General features: G+C 51.0%; 2 protein-coding genes across 2 annotated transcripts in view; both read left to right on the top strand.

Moving 5' to 3' along the window:
- LOC132574374 (acetylcholine receptor subunit delta-like) overlaps window positions 1-8,590 on the top strand; it is a 48,710-nt gene extending 40,120 nt beyond the window's left edge. The window contains exons 13-14 of the mRNA XM_060242736.1: window positions 4,325-4,443; window positions 8,408-8,590. Coding sequence (XP_060098719.1) covers window positions 4,325-4,443; window positions 8,408-8,590 — 302 coding nt within the window. The remainder of the gene's footprint in view (window positions 1-4,324; window positions 4,444-8,407) is intronic.
- A 13,042-nt stretch (window positions 8,591-21,632) lies between these two features.
- Window positions 21,633-22,685, top strand: part of LOC132573425 (acetylcholine receptor subunit gamma-like) — a 46,453-nt gene continuing 45,400 nt past the window's right edge. Inside the window, exon 1 of the mRNA XM_060240924.1 lies at window positions 21,633-21,716. Within this exon, the coding sequence (XP_060096907.1) occupies window positions 21,659-21,716 (58 nt within the window). The 5' untranslated portion in view covers window positions 21,633-21,658. The remainder of the gene's footprint in view (window positions 21,717-22,685) is intronic.

Genomic DNA, 22,685 nt, shown 5'->3' with positions numbered 1-22,685 from the left:
ATCTCAGCACTCTCTGGGGAACATGTGGGGAGAGACGGTCCCTAAGGTAGGCAGGTCCTAGACCATAAAGGGCTTTAAAGGTCATAACCAGCACCTTGTACCGAACTCGGTATGCTATCAGCAGCCAATGCAGTCCCCGAAGCCCCAGCTGAATGTGCTCCCTTCTAGGGAGCCCTAACAACAGCCGGGCGGCGGCATTCTGCACTAGCTGTAGCTTCCGGGTTCGGCACAGGGGCAGCCCCATGTAGAGGGCATTGCAGTAGTCCAGCCTCGAGGTGACCGTTGCATGGATCACTGTTGCCAGATCGCCATGCTCCAGGAAAGGAGCCAACTGCCTTGCCCGCCTGAGGTGAAAAAATGCGGACTTGGCGGTGGCTGCTATCTGGGCCTCCATAGCTACCGTTGGCCACCCCTTCCGTGATCACCAGCCTCAATCAAGTGCCACAAATAACAATATTATCAAAACTGCTATATGGTGAACCAGACCGTAAGCGAAATCGATGCCAAAAAAAAAAAATTATACAAATTGGAACGTCACCAAACAACCATAAAAGGTAAAGTCCAACTTTAGAGCAGTCCAATGCTGTATTCTTAGCCAAAAAGTCCGATGATATCCTGAAGAAGATGGATGCCACGTTTAGTCCAACTTTAAAGTCATAATTCATAAGGCAGCCAGCAGTCCAGCCATTGCAACAAGGATGTACTAATGCCTTGTTTCACTATTGCTTCTTCAAGCTTCAAAAATCCATCTCAGATACAAAGGTGTGAACGCCACAACAATACAAGTCTCTTCAAGCAAATACCTACCAAGTTCCAAAAAGTTTGGACCAGGTGGTCCAATTCTATGAGCCCCCTAAAGAAGGTACCCCTCTCCTTAATTCTTGCCAAAGGAGGGAAGGCATTTCAAAGGTGTGCGGTCCCTTTAAATGTGATGGCCAGAATTCCCTTTGCAGTTCAATTATGCTTGTCACAACCTTATTCCTGGCTCCACCTCCAATGTCTCCTGGCTCCACCTCCAATGTCTCCTGGCTCCACCTCCAAGGTCTCCTGGCTCCACCTCCAATGTCCCCAGAGATTTCTTGAGATTTCTTGAATTGGACTTGGCAACCCTAGCTATGAGTGGCAAAGTGTCCACTACCCAAATTGGGCATGGTGTTCTCACTGGGCGCAGGACACCTGGGGAGATCAGAGGGAGTGAATTCTGAGCTTACAGGTTCAGCATTTGCGGGTTATGGGGATTCACTGAGGGTCTTGGCCTGAGTTACCCCCACCCCCAATCCCGGTGCTCGCACTTCCAGCTCTCCCCTCACACTGGCTGTCCTCCACCTGAGGAGAGCCAGTTTGGTGTAGTGGTTAAGGGTGCAGACTCTTATCTGGGAGAACCGGATTTGATTCCCCACTCCTCCACTTGAACCTGCTGAAATGGCCTTGCATCATCCTTAGCTCTCACAGAGTTATCCTTGAAAGGGCAGCTTCTGTCAGAGCTCTCTCAGCCCCACCCATCTCACAGGGTGTCTGTTGTGGGGGAGGAAGATAAAGAGATTGTGACCGCTCTAAGACTCTGAGATTCAGAGTGGAGAGCAGGATATAAACCCGATATTTCCTTCTTCTGAACACACATGAAGCTGCCATATATTGAATGAGATGAGTATTGTTCTGTCAAGGTCAGGATTGTCTACACAGGCTGGCAGCAGCTCTCCAGGGTCTCAGGGTGAGGTTTTTCACACACCTGTTCTTTTGAACTGGAAATAAGAACATGAGAGAAGCCATACTGGATCACCCCAGTGGCCCATCCAGTCCAATGCTCTGTGTCAGGTGCCATCAAGAGTTCCATCAGTGGGGCCAGAATTCCAGAAGCCCTCCCACTCTCCCCCTCCCCCAAGAATACAAAGCATTACTGCCCCAGACATAAGAGAAGCCATGTTAGATCAGGCCAATGGCTCATCCAGTCCAACACTCTGTGTCCCACAGTGGCCAAAACCCAGGGACCATCAGGAGGTCCACCAGCGGGGCCAGAATACTAGAAGCCCTCCCGCTGTGCCCCCCAAGCACACAGAATACAGAGCATCACTGCCTCAGACATAAGAGAAGCCCTGTTGGATCAGGCCAATGGCCCATCCAGTCCAACACTCTGTGTCACGTAAGAACATAAGAGAACCCATGTTGGATCAGGCCAGTGGCCCATCCAGTCCAACACTCTGTGTCACAGAGTGGCCAAAAAAAACAACACCCAAGTGCCATCAAGAGGTTCACCAGTGGGGCTAGAAGTCCTTCCACTTTGCCCCCCCCCCCAAGCACTAGAATACAGAGCATCACTGCCCCAGAGAGTTCCAACAATAAGCTGTGGCTAACAGCCACTGATGGACCTCTGCTCCATATGCTTATCCATTCCTCTCTTGAAGCTGTCTATGTTTGCAGCCGCCACCACCTCCTGTGGCAGTGAATTCCACATGTTAATCACCCTTTGGGTGAAGGACTTCCTTTTATCCATTCTAACCCGACTGCTCAGCAATTTCATCGAATGCCCACGAGTTCTTGTATTGTGAGAAAGGGAGAAAAGGACTTCTTTCTCTACCTTCTCTATCCCAGGCATAATCTTGTAAACCTCTATCCTGTCACCCTGCAGTCGATGTTTCTCCAAGCTAAAGAGCCCCAAGCGTTTTAACCTTCCTTCCTAGGGAAACTGTTCCAACCCATCATTCTAGTTGCCCTTTTCAGAACTTTTTCCAATGCTAGAATATCTTTTTTGAGGTGCGGCGACCAGAATTGTACACAGTACTCCAAATGAGACCGCACCATCGATTTATACAGGGGCATCATGATAACTGGCTGATTTGTTTCCAATTCCCTTCCCAGCATGGCGTTGGTCTCGACATTTTCAGTGAGTTCTCTACCACGACCCCAAGATCTCTCTCTTGGTCAGTCTCTGCCAGTCTACACCCCGTCAACTTGTATTTATAGCTAGGATTTTTGGTCCCAACGATGAGGCTGGGCTATCCTGGGCCATCCAAGTCATTGCTATCTAGCCAACCCAGTTTTGTTCCTTCCTTTTCAGCAAACATAGGGGCCGTTTTCCCACTGACCTTACTCCGGAGCGACGTCCCTCCACCACGCAGCGTCTGCGCGGATTTCCCACCAACTGCTGCGCACGACCAGGAAGTGCCGCGGCGTTTGCGTCGCAGATGTAAACCGCTAAGAACCAGTTTACATCTGCGACGCAAAAGCCGCGGCTCTTCCTGGTCGTGCGCAGCAGTTGGTGGGAAATCCGCGCAGACGCTGCGCGGTGAAGAGGGACGTCGCTCCGGAGTAAGGTCAGTGGGAAAACGGCCAGGCTCTCCCCTCCTCCTTTATCCTCACAACAGCCTAGGCTGGCCCAATCCCATCAAATCTCCAAAGCTAAGCAGGGTCAAGGCAAGGAATACCAGGGGCCGGACGCAGAGGCAGGCAACGGCAAACCACTTCTGCAATGGCTCTTGCCTTCAAAAAGAAGTCTAGCTTGCCACCTAGCAATGCATGAACACAAAAACAGCTAGAAGACGAGTGTCAGACTCATTTGCTATGAGGGTTGGATCTGACATAAATGAGACCTTGTTGGACTGGGCCATGGGTTTCAGAAAATGTAATGCCAGGAAGTGGAGATAAACTTTAGAAAGGACAAAGAGATGGGGTTTTTTTCCCCTTTCTTTTTTTAAAAGGTGCTTTCTTTGTATCTCTCCCGTGGAATCACGGGAACTGGGCAAAGGAAGCTCCGGCTCTTTCCCTCCCTCCCCAGGGGACGAGGAAGGGGAGGAGCCTCAGCCAATAGAAGGAAGAGAGGCTCGGCTCGGTAGCTCTGCTGTGCTATTGAGAGAGCCTGGCAAAGCGAGCTCTCCCTCCCCCCCTTCCTCCCCAAGGGAGGAGCCTCAGCTAATGGAGAAAACAGAGGCTTTGCTCTGTAGATCCTGTACAGTTGAGCAAGCCTGGCAAAGCAAACTGTTTTGTGATGCAGAAGGAAGCGAGAGAGAGAGAGAGAAGGAAGCAGATGCCAACCAGTTGCTCGGGGGCCAGATAGGAGCCCTCCGGGGGGCTGATCCAGCCCGCAGCTACATGTTTGACACCCCTGAGCTAGAACTAGCTGCCAGACAATCTTAGGATCTGTAAGCGATCTCTTGGCTACACTATCGCACACTGCCATAGGGCAATCCATTATTTAATTAGCCTTATAGGCTGAGTGACAACTGGCCCAAAGTCACCCCAGAAATGTTTGTGTCTCTCCAGGGATCCGAACCCTGGCCTGATGTTTCATTCACTGCTCCACCCTGGGTCTCTCTCTTCTGTCCTCTAGGGCCAGACCCCCATGCTGTGGATGGTGTGCAGGAACAGCTCTACAATGAGATCAAGCCAGCCATTGCCGGGGCCAATTTCATTGTGAAACACACGCGAGACAAGAATGACTACAATGAGGTGGGTGAGCCTCTGAGGTCGCAATGCTTAGCTTGGAGAGGAGGTGGCTGAGAGGTGATATGATCACCGTCTTCCAGTCCTTGAAGGGCTATCATCTAGAGGATGGTGTGAAATTGTTTTCTGTGGCCCCAGAAGGTAGGACCAGAACCAATGGGTTGCAATTAAATCAAAAGATTTTCCAGCTCGACATTAGGAAGAATATCCTGACCGTTAGAGCGGTTCCTCAGTGGAACAGGCTTCCTCAGGTGGTGGTGGGCTCTCCTTCCTTGTAGGTTTTGAAACAGAGGCTAGTAGGCCATCTGACAGCAATGAAGATCCTGTGAATTTAGGGGAGGAGTTTGTGAGTTTAGAGCGGTTCCTCAGTGGAACAGGCTTCCTCCTTGGGAGGTGGTAGGCTCTCCTTCCTTGGAGGTTTTTCAACAGAGGCTGGATGGCCATCTGACAGCAATGAAGATCCTGTGAATTTAGGGGGAGGGGTCTGTGGGTTAACAGCGGTTCCTCAGTGGAACAGGCTTCCTCGGGAGGTGGTGGGCTCTCCTTCCTTGGAGGTTTTTAAACAGAGGCTAGATGGCCATCTGACATGGATTTAGGGGGAGGTATTTGTGAGTTTCCTGCATTGTGCAGGGGGTTGGACAAGATGACTCTGGAGGTCCCTTCCAACTCTATGATTCTATGATTCTGTGAATTGTTTTCTGTGGCCCCAGAAAGTAGGATTAGAACCAATGGGTTGAAATTAAATCAAAAGAGTTTCTGGCTCAACATTAGAAAGAACTTCCTGACCGTTAGAGCAATTCCTCAGCGGAACAGGCTTCCTCGGGAGGTGGCGGGCTCTCCTTCCTTGGAGGTTTTTAAACAGAGGCAAGATGGCCATCTGACAGCAATGAGGATCCTGTGAATTTAGGGGGAGGTGTTTGTGAGTTTATAGCAGTTCCTCAGTGGAACAGGCTTCCTTAGGAGGTGTGGGCTCTCCTTCCTTGGAGGTTTTTCAACAGAGGCTAGATGGCCATCTGACAGCAATGAAGGTCCTGTGAATTTAGGGGGAGGGGTTTGTGAGTTTCCTGCATTGTGCAGGAGGTTGGACTAGATGACCCTGGAGGTCCCTTCCAACTCTATGATTCTATGATTCTGTGAATTGTTTTCTGTGGCCCCAGAAGGTAGGACCAGAACCGAGTTGAAATTAAATCAAAAGAGTTTCCGGCTCAACATTAGAAAGAACTTCCTGACTGTTAGAGCAGTTCCTCAGTGGAACAGGCTTCCTCGGGAGGTGGTGGGCGCTCCTTCCTTGGAGGTTTTTCAACAGAGACTAGACTCTGTGTGAACTTGTGACTTAGTGCTGCAGTGTGTACCTGGCACCCGACTGTTGTCACATGTAGTGTGTATTTGGCCCTTGAAGATGATACTTTCTGGACTTCTCTCAGGCACCTGTTGCCCTGAGATGGTGGGGGAAAGCTGGGATCGGCTCTGACTGATTTTGTACTATGCTTGTTCTGGATGGAGAGCCCTTTCACTACCGGGGCTGATCTCCATTTTCGCACAAGTTGCCACAGAGCCGTAAGTTCGCATGTCGCTATTCCGCAGCAAGTGGAAACCGCTTGTCAGAGGATCTCGCTTGCTGCGGGGAAGCGATGCGGCAATTTGTGCGAAAATGGAGAGATTCCCCGGTAGCAAAAGGGTTCTCCACCCGGAACAAGCGTAGTGTGAAATTGGTCTCTGTGTTTTGGGAAAGAGATGCTGTTTATTTCAGACCAATTTCGCACTCACAATACGCCGCTCTAACGTTCCTCTTTTAAGCGCGGCATCCTTCCGATTTCTCACTATCTGCCCCGGGGGTTTCTCTTTGTTGCGCAAAAATGGTGATGTAGGCCGAAGCTCCGGGGCAGATAGTGGGAAATCGGAAGGACTCTGCGCTGAAAAGAGGAACATCAGAGCAGTGTAGGGTGAGTGCGAAATCTGTAACAGTTTCCAAAGAAAGGAGAGGATCTGCTCCTTGCAAGGCTACAGGAAGAGGTTTCCAAGACCAGAGACACAAGGGATATCAGTGTCTATGGCCAGGCTTACGACATGGCTGCCTAGAGTTCCCTGGCAACCAGCAGGAGACTGGGGGTGTGTGGACACGGGGGAGTGCTGTCAGCGACAGTTTGACATCTCCTCTGGGGGAAACCTGGAAGTGATACCACACCTTTCTAGGAATCGCCAGAAACTCTATAGTAAAACCACAGAGTTTCAAGTAATTCCTAGGGAGGATGGACACCACTTTGGGGTTTTCCGGATAGTAAATATATAATTTTGCTAACAAATCCGCTGACAAAGAGCCACTTCCTGCTTTTCTATGTTCCATTCAAGACCCTTTGAGTTTGATGTCCAGGAAGGAAGTGGGCACCTGGAAACGCATCAACAGCTACCATGCCACCTCTGGAGTGCCATACTAGGGAAGTCAGTGTGATGTGCAGGTGGCTTATTGGACGTGGCCAAGGTTGAGGGAAGACCTCTTCCAACTCTGTGCATAAGAACATAAGAGAAGCCATGTTGGATCAGGCCAATGGCCCCTCCAGTCCAACACTCTGTGTCACATAAGAACATTGGAAGACATTGGATTTATATTCCGCCCTCCACTCAAGTGTCTCAGAGCGGCTCACAATCTCCTTTATCTCCCTCCCCCACAACAGACACCCTGTGAGGTGGGTGGGGCTGATAGGGCTCTCACAGCAGCTGCCCTTTCAAGGACAACCTCTGCCAGAGCTATGGCTGACCCAAGGCCATTCCAGTAGGTGCAAGTGGGAATCAAACCTGGTTCTCCCAGATAAGAGTCCGCACACTTAACCACTACACCAAACATAAGAGAAGCCCTGTTGGATCAGGCCAATGGCCCATCCAGGCCAACACTCTTTGTCACATAAGAGAAGCCATGTTGGATCAGGCCAATGGCCCATCCAGTCCAACACTCTGTGTCACATAAGAACATAAGAGAAGCCCTGTTGGATTAGGCCAATGGCCCATTCAGTCCAACACTCTGTGTCACAGAAGAACATAAGAGAAGCCCTGTTGGATCAGGCCAATGGCCCATCCAGTCCAACACTCTGTATCACATAAGAGAAGCCCTGTTGGATCAGGCCAATGGCCCCTCCAGTCCAACACTCTGGGTCACACAGTGCCCCAAAAAAACCCATGTGTCATCAGGAGGTCCACCAGCAGGGTCCTCCAGAAGCCCTCCCACTGTTGCCTCCCAAGCACCAAGAAGACAGAGCATCATTATCCCAGATATAAGAACGTAAGAGAAGCCATGCTGGATCAGGCCAATGGCCCATCCAGTCCAACACTCTGTCACACAGTGGCCAAAAAACCCAGGTGCCATCAGGAGGTCCGTCAATGGGGCCTGGACAATAGAAGCCCTCCCACTGTTGCCCCCCCCCCCAAGCACCAAGAATACAGAGCGTCACTGCCTCAGAAAAGAGTTCCAACAATATGCTGTGGCTAATAGCCATTGATGGACCCCTGCTCCAGATGTTTATACAACCCCCCCCCCCCCTTTAAGCTGTTCATGCTTGTAGCTGCCACTACCTTCTGTGCCAGTGAAGGACATCATAAGAGAAGCCATGTTGGATCTGGGCAATGACCCATCCAATCCAACGCTATGTGTCACGCCGTGGCCAAAACCCAGGTGCCATCAGGAGGTCCACCAGTGGGGCCAGAACTCCAGAAGCCCTCCCACAGTTGCTCCCCCAAGCACCAAGAATACAGAGCATCACTTGCCCCAGACAGAGTTCCAACAATAAGCTGTGGCTAATAGCCACTGGTAGACTTCTGCTCCGTATGCGTGTTCAATCCCTTCTTGAAGCTGCCTATGCTTGTAGCCGCCACCACTTCCTGCGGCAGCGAATTCCATGTGTTAATCACCCTTTGGGTGAAGAAGGACTTTCTTTAACCCCTTCCAGCAATTTCATTGATGTTTCTTCCTCCCCCGCAGGAGAAGGACAGCTGGAACCAGATCGCTCGCACCGTGGACTGCCTCTGCTTCTACTTGATCACCCCAATCTTGAGCCTAGGCACCTTATGGATCTTCTTGATGGGATCCTACAACTACCCCCCACCCTTGCCTTTCGAAGGGGAACCTTTCGACTTCCGGGAAGAGCACAAGCACTTCATCTAGAGCAGCAGTCCCCAACCTTTTTGGCACCAGGGACCGGTTTTGTGGAAGACAATTTTTCCACAGGCGGGGGGGAGCGATGGTTTCAGGATGATACAATTGTGTACTTTATTAGTTTGGTGCGGTGGTGAAGTGCGGGGACTCTTATCTGGGAGAACCGGGTTGGATTCCCCACTCCTCCACTTGCACCTGCTGGAATGGCCTTGGGTCAGCCATAGCTCTCTTATCTGGGAGAACTGGGTTTGATTCCCCACTCCTCCACTCGCAGCTGCCGGAATGACCTTGGGTCAGCCAGAGCTCTCTTATCTGGGAGAACCGGGTTTGATTCCCCACTCCTCCACTTGCACCTGCGGGAATGTCCTTGGGTCAGCCACAGCTCTCTTATCTGGGAGAACCGGGTTTGATTCCCCACTCCTCCACTTGCACCTGCTGGAATGGCCTTGGGTCAGCCAGAGCTCTCTTATCTGGGAGAACCGGGTTTGATTCCCCACTCCTCCACTCGCAGCTGCCGGAATGACCTTGGGTCAGCCATAGCTCTCACAGGAGCTGTCCTTGAAATGGCAGCTTCTGGGAGAACTCCCTCAGCCCCACCCGCCTCACAGGAGATTGTGAGCTGCTCTGAGACTGAAATTCGGAGTGGAGGGCAGGATATAAATCCAATGTCGCCTTCTTCTTATTATTATCACTGCATTGTAATATATAATGAAATAATTATACAACTCATGGCCCGGTTGCTAACAGGCCACAGACCGTTACCACGGACCCCAGATCTTGAGCCTCTTGCCTCTTGTCAGGAGAGCCGTGGCACCCACCCACCAACATCCGTTCACCTTCTTACCTGAGGACATCAGCTCCTGCTTCCCCCAGCTTCCCGCTACTCTCCAGTGTGCTGTCTTTCTAAATTATTTCTCCGTGTCTGTCTTTTAACTTATGGTGTAATAAACACGGTTTTCACCAGGTGATGCCTCCTGGCAGGGGTCATTTTGTCGAAAAATAGATGGTGGGGCTCATTAGCGTAACTCATTAGCATGTGCCCCCCCGCAAGCCAAAAGCAATTTGACGCAAGGAAGGAGAGCCCCGGGCGAGCGAGGCCTGTTTGGGATAGCTAGAAATCCAGCCAGCCCAAGCAGGCCTCGCTCGCCTGGGGCTCTCCTGGGCCGTCCCCTCATATTCAAAAGGCCAGTGAGCCACCTGCCACCCAAAATCACATAAGAAGTGGAGAAAGGGTGGTGTGGGCTTCTCCAGGGGTCAATGAGGGCTGCTGGGGGTGTGGCAAAGCCCCTGGTGGCTGGCTGGCTGCCCGCTCTCCTAATCCAGGGATTGTTATGCAGCTGCACCTACTATTCAGTGGACAAGGAAGGTGGGGAGGAGGAGGGGGAACCCTCAGAAAGATTCAGGAGCTGCACTGCTGTGAGCTTCTGCTGAATTCAAGGAATGGCTCCCAGAATATACTTACGCATAGAACTGCTTTATACTGAATCAGACCCCTGGGGCCTCAAAGTCAGTATTGCCTACTCCGACTGGCAGCAGCTCCCCAGGGTCTCAGGCAGAAAAAGGTGTTTGACGTCACCTACTGGCCGGTCCTTTTAGCTGGAGATTGAACCTGGGACTTTGAACCTGGGAGAGCCAGTTTGGTGTGGAGAGCCAGTTTGGTGTAGCGGTTAAGTGTGCGGACTCTTATCTGGGAGAACCGGGTTTGATTCCCCCCTCCTCCACTTGCAGCTGCTGGAATGGCCTTGGGTCAGCCATAGCTCTGGCAGAGGTTGTCCTTGAAAGGGCAGCTGCTGTGAGAGCCCTCTCCAGCCCCACCCACCTCACAGGGTGTCTGTTGTGGGGGAGGAAGATAAAGGAGATTGTGAGCCGCTCTGAGACTCTTCGGAGTGGAGGGCGGGATATAAATCCAATATCTTCATCTACCTCACAGGGTGTCTGTTGTGGGGGAGGAAGGTAAAGGAGATTGTGAGCCGCTCTGAGACTCTTCGGAGTGGAGGGCGGGATATAAATCCAATATCTTCATCTACCTCACAGGTGTCTGTTGTGGGGGAGGAAGGGAAAGGAGATTGTGAGCCGCTCTGAGACTCTTCGGAGTGGAGGGCAGGATATAAATCCAATATCTTCATCTACCTCACAGGTGTCTGTTGTGGGGGAGGAAGGGAAAGGAGATTGTGAGCCGCTCTGAGACTCTTCGGAGTGGAGGGCGGGATATAAATCCAATATCTTCTTCTTCTTTGTGCGTGCCAAGCAGATGCTCTATCGCTAAGCCACAGCCCCTCTTGCCAATATCTGGTGTTGGGTCAAGGAAAGTGGGTGAACGTACGGGACCGTAGATAAATTACGGTTGCTGGCTCTGTGCAGGGGAATTCTGGGAGGTTGAAAGGGGTGGGGCCTGGGGAGGGTGGGGTTTGGGGAGGGGAAGGAGCGCAGCAGCTATGTGATGCCATAGAGCAGGGGTGTCAAACATGCGGCCTGAGGGCCAAATCAGGCCCCCAGAGTGCTCCTATCAGGCGCCCGAGTGACTGGCTGTCATTTGTTTCCTTCTCCACCTTTCTTGCTTCCTTCTCCATCACAGCTTGCTTTGCAAGGCTTGTTCAACTGCACAGGAGCTACAGAGCAAAACCTCTATTTTCTCCACTGGCTGAGGCTCCTCCCCCTCCCGGTCCCCTGGGAAGGGAGGGAAAGAGCCAGAGCTTCCTTTGCCCAGCTCCCTGGACTCCATGGGAGAAATACAAAGAAAGCAACTTTAAGACCAACGGGTGCTAATGTTTTAAGCATGTTTTATTTTAAGTTTTTTAAAATAATCTTTAGTCGCGTTTGTTTGTGTCCTTTTAAAAGTATGCATCTCTGTTACCTGATCTTAAACTGGTACACACATGGCTTTGCCCAGCACAGCCCAGCCCGGCTCGACAAAGTCTCATTTATGTTAGATCTGGCCCGCATAACAAATGAGTTCGACACCTCTGCCCTGGAGTCCTCCATAGGGAATAATGGAGTTCCCAGCAGAAATTCAACCCCCCCCCCTCCCGCTGTTTGATAACCCTGAAGTGGGGGAAGGGTTTGGTGTAGTGGTTAAGTGTGCGGACTCTTATCTGGGAGAACCGGGTTTGATTCCCCACTCCTCCACTTGCACCTGCTGGCATGGCCTTGGGTCAGCCATAGCTCTGGCAGAGGTTGTCCTTGAAAGGGCAGCTGCTGTGAGAGCCCTCTCCAGCCCCACCCACCTCACAGGGTGTCTTTTGTGGGGGAGGAAGGTAAAGGAGATTGTGAGCCGCTCTGAGACTCTTCGGAGTGGAGGGTGGGATATAAATCCAATATCTTCATCTACCTCACAGGGTGTCTGTTGTGGGGGAGGAAGGTAAAGGAGATTGTGAGCTGCTCTGAGACTCTTCAGAGTGGAGGGTGGGATATAAATCCAATATCTTCATCTACCTCACAGGGTGTCTGTTGTGGGGGAGGAAGGGAAAGGAGATTGTGAGCCGCTCTGAGACTCTTTGGAGTGGAGGGCAGGATATAAATCCAATATCTTCATCTACCTCACAGGGTGTCTGTTGTGGGGGAGGAAGGGAAAGGAGATTGTGAGCCGCTCTGAGACTCTTTGGAGTGGAGGGCGGGATATAAATCCAATATCTTCATCTACCTCACAGGGTGTCTGTTGTGGGGAAGGAAGGTAAAGGAGATTGTGAGCTGCTCTGAGACTCTTCGGAGTGGAGGGTGGGATATAAATCCAATATCTTTTTCTTCTTCTTCAAACCAGGGGATCCAAACTGGAGATTGGCAACCCTATTAGCTTCCACGATCTGACAAGATCAGGCTTGCCTGAGTCATCCAGGTTAACGCCCACTTGATCTTAACACTACATATTATACCTGCATTTACCTTTGATAGGGTTGCCAGTCTCCAGGTGCGGCCTGGAGATCTCCCGCTTTTACAACTGATCTCCAGCTGTCAGAGACCGGCTCCCCTGGAGAAAAGGGATGCTTTGAAGGGTGGCCTTGTACCTTGCTGAGGCCCCTCCCCTCCTCAAACCCCGCCCTCTCTCAGCTCCACCCCCAGTCTCCAGGTATTTCCCAACACAGGATTGGCAACTCCGACGCTTAAAGTGCTGGTAGGTGAGGGAACAAAGTTTCCATGACAACCCTGGAACAGGGGGGTGTCAAACATGCAGCCCAGGGGCCAAATCAGACCCCGGGAGGGTTCCTATCAGATCCCCAACCAACTGGCAGTCTGCTTCCTTTTCCCTCGCTTGCTTCTTTCTGTATCACACCTTGTTTTGCCAGGCTCGCTCAATCACACAGGAGCTACAGAGCAAAGCCTCTACTTTCTCCATTGGCTGAGGCTCCTCCCTTGGGGAGGAAGGGGGGAGGGAGAGCTTGCTTTGCCGGGCTCTCTCAGTCGCACAGCAGAGCTACTGAACCAAGCCTCTCCTCCTTCTATTGGCTGTGGCTCCTCCCCCTTTTGGTTCCATGAGGAAGGAGACAAAATACCCTGGATCACATGGAGATACAAAGAAAGCACCTTTAAGGCAAACGAGTGCTAAAGTTTTAAGCATGTTTTATTTTAATTTTTTTAAAAAAAACTTTAATTGTTTATCTGCGTCCTTTGTAAAGTTTATAACTTTGCTACCTGGCATTACATTTTATGACACACCAATATGACAAGGTCTCATTTATGTTGGATCCGGTCCACACAACAAGTGAGTTTGACATAGAGTGGCCAATCCCCAGGTGGGGGCAGGGGATCCCCTGGTTTGGATGCCCACCCCCCACTTCAGGGTCATCAGAAAGCAGGGGGAGGGGAGAGAAATGTCTGCTGGGAACTCTATTATTCCCTATGGAGACTTATTCCTATAGAAAATCATGGAGAATTGATCCGCAGGTATCTGAGGCTCTGCGGGGGCTATTATTTGAGGTAGAGGCACCAAATTTTCAGCACAGCGTCCAGTGCCTCTCCCCAAAATACTCCCCGAGTTTCAAAAAGATTAGGCCAGGGGCTCCAATTCTATGAGCCCCAAAAGAAGGTGCCCCTAACCTTCATTATTTCCTAGGGAAGGAAGGCATTTAAAAGGTGTGCGGTCCCTTTAAATGCGGTGGCCAGAGCTCCCTTTGGAGTTCAATTATGCTTGTCACACCCTTGCTTCTAGCTCCACCTCCAATGTCTCCTGACTCCACCCCCAAAGTCCCCAGATATTTCTTGAATTGGACTTGGAAACTCTAGTTTGACACCCCTGCCCTAGAACCATCAATTTCACCAAATCCTGGGAAATTTTTCCAGGGAAAGTAGATACGATCCCTGCAATCGCTTGTAGACAGTGGGGTCCTCATTCTCTGGAACGTTCCCTACTCCGGCTGGGCAACTGGGACTTCCTGAGCGCAGGCTAAGCCATGCAAAGCGCTCGAACAGTTATTTTTAACCCCGTGGCTGTTCCAACCAGCTGTTGCATGGGGAAAGCAGGTCAGAGGGTCAGGCGTCGCAGGCAGGAGAGACCAGGCCAAAGGAAGTGCTGCTTTTGGGGGCCGGATCCTGTTTCACAGGAAGCTGCTGAGGCTTGGGCCAGCCTGGAATGCAGACCGCAGACAGCTGTGCCTGGTGCTCACCTCCCTTTGTGTGTGTCCCGCTGGAAGGGGGAGCAAAGCAGTAGACGAGTGGCACCTTTAAGACCAACTTAAGTTTTATTCAGAATGTCAGCTTTCGTATGCTCTGTAAGCACACTTCATCAGATAAAATTGGAATTGCAAGCCATCTTTAAAGGGTTGGAACCCTCTCCCTATGAAGAAAGGTTAAAATGCTTGGGGCTCTTTAGCTTGGAGAAACGTCGACTGCGGGGGGACATGATAGAGGTTTACAAGATAATGCATGGGATGGAGAAAGTGGAGAAAGAAGTCCTTTTCTCCCTTTCTCACAATACGAGAACTCGTGGGCATTCGATGAAATTGCGGAGCAGTCGGGTTAAAACGGATAAAAGGAAGTCCTTCTTCACCCAAAGGGTGATTAACACGTGGAATTCACTGCCACAGGAGGTGGTGGCAGCTACAAGCATAGACAGCTTCAAGAGGGGATTAGATAAAAATATGGAGCAGAGGTCCATCAGTGGCTATTAGCCACAGTGCGTATATATAAGTGTGTGTGTGTGTGTGATCCAACACGGCTTCTCTTATGTTCTTAAATATAGAGAAAGTGAGTGGTTTGTAGAGTCATGGGAATGTTTTTAGCAGATTAAAAGAATCCCAAATTGGGGTCTGTGTGCGTTTGTTAGTGTTGTTAACTAAGCCGAAACAACAGTGGAGGGTGATAAAAAAGCAGATTGCTGTCATAGGTGTGAAGTGCCATAAATCCGGGTGTCATTCTGACTTTTTTAGTTGTGGGGGGCTGGTGCGAGAGTGTCCTCATCTGTCTTCAGCATTGGTGGCCGCTGCAGAACTGCCCCTCTGGTCTGTAAGCACGGTGGTCAGCCGCAGGCTGGGAAATCCCTGGGGACTGCGGTAGTAGTTCCTGGAGGTGGGGAAGGAAGGGACTTTAGCAGCATGTAACATTAAAAGAGAGGAGCCCTGTGGCGCAGAGTGGTAAAGCTACAGTACTACAGTCCTAAGCTCTGCTCATGACCTGAGTTCGATCCCGGCAGAAGCTGGGTTCAGGTAACGGCTCGAGGTTGACTCAGCCTTCCATCCTTCCGAGGTCGTTAAAATGAGTACTCGGCTTGCTGGGTGGGGGGAAGCATAGATAACTGGGGAAGGCAATGGCAAACCGCCCCGTGACAACATCGTGATGCGACATCACCCCAGAGTCGGAAACAACTGGTGCTTGCGCAGGGGACTACCTTTGCCTTTTTAAAATTAAAAGACCATGAAATTAAAAGACGTTTGCTCCTTGCGAGGACAGCTAGGGCGAACCCGGGCAGTATAATAAAAAGTAGAGACATCAGCCTGCCAACAAAAGTCCGTATAGTCAAAGCGATGGTACTCACAGTAGAAATGCATGGCTGCGAGAGTTGGACCATAAGGAAGGCCTGAGCGCAGAAGAATAGATGCTTTTGAGCTGTGGTGCTGGAGAAGAATCTCGAGAGTCCCTTGGACTGCAAGAAGATCAAACCAGTCAGTCTGAAGGAAAATCAACCCAGACTGTTCCCTGGAAGGTCAGATGCTGAAGCTGAAGCTCAAAGACTTTGGCCACTCAGTGAGAAGGGAGCACTCCCTGGAGAAGAATCTCGAGAGTCCCTTGGACTGCAAGAAGATCAAACCAGTCAGTCCTAAGGGAAATCAACCCAGACTGTTCCCTGGAAGGTCAGATGCTGAAGCTGAAGCTCAAATACTTTGGCCACCCAAGGAGAAGGGAGCTCACTGGAGAAGATCCTGATGCTGGGAAAGACAGAAGGCAAAAGAAGAAGGGGGCGGCAGAAGAGGAGATGGCTGGACAGCATTACTGATGTAACTAACATGAATTTGAGCGGACTTTGGAGGATGGTGGAAGACAGGAGGACCTGGCGTGACTTGGTCAGTTGGGTCACAAACAGTCGGACTCGACTGTGCGACTGAACAACAAATGCCATAGAGTCTGCCCTCCATAAGGTGGACTAGGTCCAATGCAGGACATATCTGGGGACTTTGGGGGTGGAGCCAGGAGACTTTGGGGGTGGAGCCAGTTGAAAGGGTGTGACAAGCACTAGTGAACTCCAAAGCGTGTTCTGCCCGTCACATTTAAAGGGTTCCTTTTTAAATGCCTTCCCTCCGCTGGAAATAATGGAGAGTGGGGGAACCTCCTTTTGGGGCTCATAGAAGTGGACTCCCTGATCCAATCTTTTTGCAACTTGCAGGAGTTTTGGAAGAGAGACGCCAGATGCTATGTTGGGAATTTGGTGCTTCTACCTCAGAAAACAGTCCCCCCCCCCCCACAGAGACCCAGATACTTAGTGAATATTTCCTCCTCCCCCTCTTTCTGATAACCCTGAAGGGGGGGGGCTCCAAACCAGGGGATCCCCTGCCCCCAACTGGGGATTGGCAACCCAAGCTTTCCCAAAGAGCCATTTTCTTCAGGAGAACTGGTCTCTGTAGTCTGGAGGAAAGCTGTGATTCTAGGAGATCTCCAGGTTGTACCTGGAGACTGGCAAGCCTAGCATGGTCCACCATGTGGTTTTGGCCCTCCAAGGCATCTAGGCACTCAGTGGTCATCAGGGCTATTTTTGTAGCAGGAACTCCTTTGCAATGGAGCCAATCCTCCAAGAGCTTTCAGGGCTCTTCTTGCAGGGCCTACTGTAAGCTCTTGGGGGATTGGTTACATCAGGGGAGGTGTGGCCTAATATGCAAAGGAGTTCCTGCTACAAAAAAAAGCTCTGGTGGTCATGATCTCAAGTCCACGCCCGGCACTGTGCCACTGTCTCAAGTCCACCCAATGCTTGAAGGGTTTTTCTTCACACTTCTTTGGTACACTGCCCCCAGCTGGTCAGCTTTGGAAATTCCTTCCACGGTAGCCAGCAGGTTATAATACAGGGGTGGCCAAACTGCGGCTCGGGAGCCATATGTGGCTCTTTTACACCTATTGTGTGGCTCTTGAAGCCCCCACTGCCCCATCTTGGAAAAGACATGTCTCACTTTAAATCAGTTCTCCAAGCCATCCAGCAGCTTGGAAAATGCACTTGAAGTTAAAGTTATATGAACATATATGAACATGTGAAGCTGCCTTATACTGAATCAGACCCTCGGTCCATCAAAGTCAGTATTGTCTTCTCAGACTGGCAGCGGATCTCCAGGGTCTCAAGCTGAGGTTTTTCTTGCCCATTTGTCTGGACCCTTTTTAGTTGGAGATGCTGGGGATTGAACCTGCTTACCAAGCAGATGCTCTACCACTGGGCCACCATCCCTCCCCATAATCATATGAACATAAATGAACATATGAAGCTGCCTTCTACTGAATCAGACCCTCAGTCCATCAAAGTCAGTACTGTCTACTCAGACTGGCAGCGGCTCTCCAGGGTCTCGAGCTGAGGTTTTTCATGCCCATTTGTCTGGACCCTTTTTAGTTGGAGATGCCGGGGATTGAACCTGGGACCTTCTGCTTCCCAAGCAGATGCTCTACCACTGAGCCACCGTTGCTTTCTTTCCACCTCTCCCTCCCTCATCTACCTTCCTTCCTTCCTGCATCTGATCATCTGATGTTCATGTCCTGCGGCTCTCAAACATCTGACGTTTATTTTGTGTGGCTCTTACGTTAAGCAAGTTTGGCCACCCCTGGTATAATACCATAGAGTCCACCCCCCAGTAGGGCTGAAAGCCCCACTCTGTTTAGTCGCAGAGGACTTCTTTATTACTTTACAAGGAGAGTGATTAAAACGTAAAATTTGCCGCCAGAGGATGTGGTGATGGCCATTGGGAAATAACAGCTTGAAAGGGGGATTTGATATATTCATGGAGAGGGCTATCGGTGGCAGGAATGCAACTCCGGCTAACTTGGTGTCAGGAGGTGTGGCCTAATATGCAAATGAGTTTCCGCTGGCCTTTTTCTACAAGGAAGCCCTATGTGAGACAATGGTGATGTCAGTGGGTGTGGCCTAATACGCAAATGAGAGGCACTAAACCTCTGGATCCCAGATAGGGTTGCCAAGTCCAATTCAAGAAATATCTGGGGGCTTGGGGGGTGGAGCCAGGAGACTTCGGGGGTGGAGCCAGGAGACATTAGGGGTGGAGCCAAGATCAAGGCTGTGACAAGCATAATTGAACTCCAAAGGGAGTTCTGGCCGTCACATTTAAAGGGACGGCATACCTTTTCAATTCCTTCCTTCCATAGGAAATAATGAAGGATAGGGGCACCTTCTTTTGGGGCTCAAAGAATTGGACCCCCTGGTCCAATCTTTTTGAAACTTGGGGGGTATTTTGGGGAGAGGTGCTAGATGCTATACTGAAAATTTGGTGCCTCTACCCCAAAAAACAGACCCCCAGAGCCCCAGATACCCACAGATCAATTCTCCATGATTTTCTATGGGAATAAATCTCCATAGGGAATAATAGAGTTCCCAGCAGACATTTCCCTCCCCTCCCCCCGCTTTCTGACGACCCTGAAAGGGGGGAGGGTCTCCAAACTGGGGGATCCGCTGCCCCCACCTGGAGATTGGCAACCCTAAGCCAGGAGCAAGGTTGTGACAAGCACAATTGAACTTCATAGGGAGTTCTGGCCGTCACATTTCAAGTGACTGCACACCTTTTAATTGCCTTTCCTGCATTGGAAGTAATGAAGGATAGGGGCACCTTCTTTTGAGGCTCTTAGAATTGGACCCCCTGGTCCAATCTTTTTGAAACTTGGAGGGTATTTTAGGGAGAGCCACTGGATGCTATGCTGAAAATTTGGTGCCTCTATCATTAAAAAAAGCCCCCCCCAAGAGCCCGAAATACCAGCAGCTCAATTCTTCATTATACTCTATGGGAATCGGTCTCCATAGGGAACAATGGAGTGCCCAGCAGACATTTCCATCCCCCTCACTTTCTGATGACCCTGAAGCAGGGGGAGGGCCATCAAACTGGGGGATCCCCTGGCCCCACCTGGGGATTGGCAACCCTATGCAGAGGGCCAGGAGGCAACATCAGGGGAAGGCCTTGGCCTCTATGCCATGTTGTTGGCCCTTCAGAAGAACAGGTTGGAAGAGTTGCCAGGTCTATGTCGGAAAATACCTGGAGGCTTTGAGGTTCAGGAGAGGGGAGGGTTTGGAGAGGGGAGCGGTCTCAGCAAGGTACAATGTCCTAGAGCCCACCTTTCCAAGGGGTCATTTTCTCCAGGGGAGAAGAAGACATTGGATTTATATCCCGCCCTCCACTCAAGAGTCTCAGAGCGGATCACAATCTCCTTTCCCTTCCTCCCCCACAACAGACACCCTGTGAGGAAGATGAAGATATTGGATTTATATCCCACCCTCCACTCCGAAGAGTCTCAGAGCGACTCACAATCTCCTTTCCCTTCCTCCCCCACAACAGACACCCTGTGAGGAAGATGAAGATATTGGATTTATATCCCGCCCTCCACTCCGAAGAGTCTCAGAGCGGCTCACAATCTCCTTTCCCTTCCTCCCCCACAACAGACACCCTGTGAAGAAGATGAAGATACTGGATTTATATCCCGCCCTCCACTCCGAAGAGTCTCAGAGAGGCTCACAATCTCCTTTCCCTTCCTCCCCCACAACAGACACCCTGTGAGGTAGATGAAGATATTGGATTTATATCCCGCCCTCCACTCCGAAGAGTCTCAGAGAGGCTCACAATCTCCTTTCCCTTCCTCCCCCACAACAGACACCCTGTGAGGAAGATGAAGATATTGGATTTATATCCCGCCCTCCACTCCGAAGAGTCTCAGAGCGGCTCACTATCTCCTTTCCCTTCCTCCCCCACAACAGACACCCTGTGAGGTAGATGAAGATATTGGATTTATATCCCGCCCTCCACTCCGAAGAGTCTCAGAGAGGCTCACAATCTCCTTTCCCTTCCTCCCCCACAACAGACACCCTGTGAGGTAGATGAAGATATTGGATTTATATCCCGCCCTCCACTCCGAAGAGTCTCAGAGCGGCTCACAATCTCCTTTACCTCCCCCCCCCCACAACAGACACCCTGTGAGGTAGATGAAGATATTGGATTAATACCCCACCCTCCACTCTGAAGAGTCTCAGAGTGGCTCACAATCTCCTTTCCCTTCCTCCCCCACAACAGACACCCTGTGAGGTGAGTGGGGCTGAGAGGGCTCTCACAGCAGCTGCCCTTTCAAGGACAACCTTTGCCAGAGCTATGGCTGACCCAAGGCCTTTCCAGCAGGTGCAGGTAGAGGAGTGGGGAATCAAACCCGGTTCTCCCAGATAAGAGGCCGCACGCTTAACCACTACACCAAACTGGCTCTCTCTGCCAGCTGGAGATCAGTTGTATAAGCGAGAGTTCTCCAGGCCCCATCTGGAGGCTAACTTTACTTTATTTGATTTATATCCCGCCCTCCCCGCCGAAGCAGGCTCAGGGCAGCTCACAGCAATAAAAATCACAGCAATCAATTAAAATTTCACAGCATTAATACATCGACTTAAAATTCAACAGTCAAAACCACCTGGTGCTAATATCGCATGTAGTTGTTTCACTTCTGATGGCTTCAGTATTCTTACATTTTCTCCTACAGCAACTCTATATCAGTTAAAGGTCGACCGGAAGAGTGTGGCTTTACAGGCGTTGCGGAACTGGGCGAGGTCCCGCAAGGCCCTCGCGTCCTCCGGCAGCTGGTTCCACCAGTAGGGGGCTGCTACCGAGAAGGCCCTCTCTCTGGTGGATTTTAGTCTCACCTCCCTCGGCCCAGGGATCACTAATAGGTTTTGGGATCCAGATCTAAGTACTCTCTCGGGAACGTGTGGGGAGAGACGGTTCCTAAGGTAAGCAGGTCCTTGGCCATATAGGGCTTTAAAGATAATGACCAGCACCTTGTAGCAAATCCTATACGAGGGGTGGCCAACGGTAGCTCTCCAGATGTTTTTTTGCCTACGACTCCCATCAGCCCCAGCCATTGGCCATGCTGTCTGGGGCTGAGGGGAGTTGTAGGCAAAAAACATCTGGAGAGCTACCGTTGGCCACCCATGCAGTATGCTACTGGCAGCCGGTGCAGTTCCCGCAGCCCTGGCTGTATGCGCTCCCACCTGTAACAACAATCCAACCGTGGAATAGTAACAAAGAACTCAATAATCTAACAATCCAACACCAACAACGTGCTCTCAAAGCGCCTATAAATAGGGGCTCCGTCAGCTTCCCTAATCCCGCCGGTGCAGCAGGGCTGAGCATCAGAGGAGACGCTGGCATCCGCTTGATGCCCGCTCTCTCCTGGAAGATGCTCCCTCCAACAGTACCAGACCGGACTGGCACGCCCAGAGGGGCCGGCGGGCACAGCCAGTTCTGCCCTTCTCTGCATTGTTCCACGGGGGGGGGGGGGGCATCAGCAGGGAGACAGCTGACAATGCATTGGCTGGACAGCTGGCCCACAAAGCAGGGAGGGGGAGGGGTCCCGGCTTAAAATAGCCCCCCGGACCCGCCCAAGAACACACACACTGCTGCTTGTGGGGGAGAAGGAAGGAGGATGCCCACGCGCAGTATGATCTGGCTTACTCCGGCCCTGATTCTCAGCTTCCTTGCAGGTAAAGCAGGCCGTGCCTGAAATATGCTTGAAAGCTTGTGATGAAACTTTAAAACTCTTTTTCCCCCCCAGAGTGGTGAAAGGCCAAAGGTCGCTCTGAATCGAGGACCTTGGAAAGAAAGAGAGAGCGGGCCTAGGCTGGTCTACTCAAAATGAAACTGGAGTCTAATCAAGGGGATTTACTCCCGGGAAAATGTTCTTAGGATTGCTATCAGCATGACAGGGCATTTGTTCCTTTGTTCAACTGTCCTTTGTTTTTCCAATCCTTTCCTCTCTCCTTCCTTCCCTCTCTCCTTCCTTCCCTCCTTCCTTCCTTCCTTCCTTCCTTCCTTCCTTCCTTCCTTCCTTCCTTCCTTCCTTCCTTCCTTCCTTCCCTCCTTCCCTCTCTCCTTCCTTCCTTCCCTCTCTCCTTCCTTCCCTCTCTCCTTCCTTCCCTCCCTCTCTCCTTCTTCCCTCCTTCCTTCCCTCCCTCCTTCTTTCCTTCCAGTTTTCCAAGAGAAAGCACAGCGATTCTCCAACATTTTGAAGTAGATGCCACTCCTGGATTAACTGAGTTTTCGGGAACTCCTTTGCAAAGTAACTCTCCGCTGCTTGCTATAACCCACCCCAAAACACAGAAATTTCACACAGTTCGTACTGAAAAATGTATATTTGTCGCCTTTGGCATTTGAAGCATATTGCGTTGCACTGAGCGAACGATTCAAATTGCATTCCAGGGCTATCTGAACACAGACAAGCCCGGTTTTGTTGGTGGGCCCCTCCCTTCTCAGTCTTTCTTCCCCTCGCCTCGCAGTCCAGTTTGCAAGAGACCTGAGACCCGCCATTGGAGCCCCAATCCAGTGTGAGAAGCACCGAGTAGCAGATTCTCTAACCCTTCAGTGCATTGGTGGGATAAGGCATATGGAAGGCTGTGGGGTTGGGCTGCCAGGTCCAATTCAAGAAATATCTGGGGACTTCGGGGGTGGAGCCA

Source organism: Heteronotia binoei, chromosome 6 (genome assembly GCF_032191835.1).
Source record: "Heteronotia binoei isolate CCM8104 ecotype False Entrance Well chromosome 6, APGP_CSIRO_Hbin_v1, whole genome shotgun sequence".
Lineage (NCBI taxonomy): Eukaryota > Metazoa > Chordata > Lepidosauria > Squamata > Gekkonidae > Heteronotia > Heteronotia binoei.
This window is presented reverse-complemented; position numbering and strand designations above follow the sequence as displayed.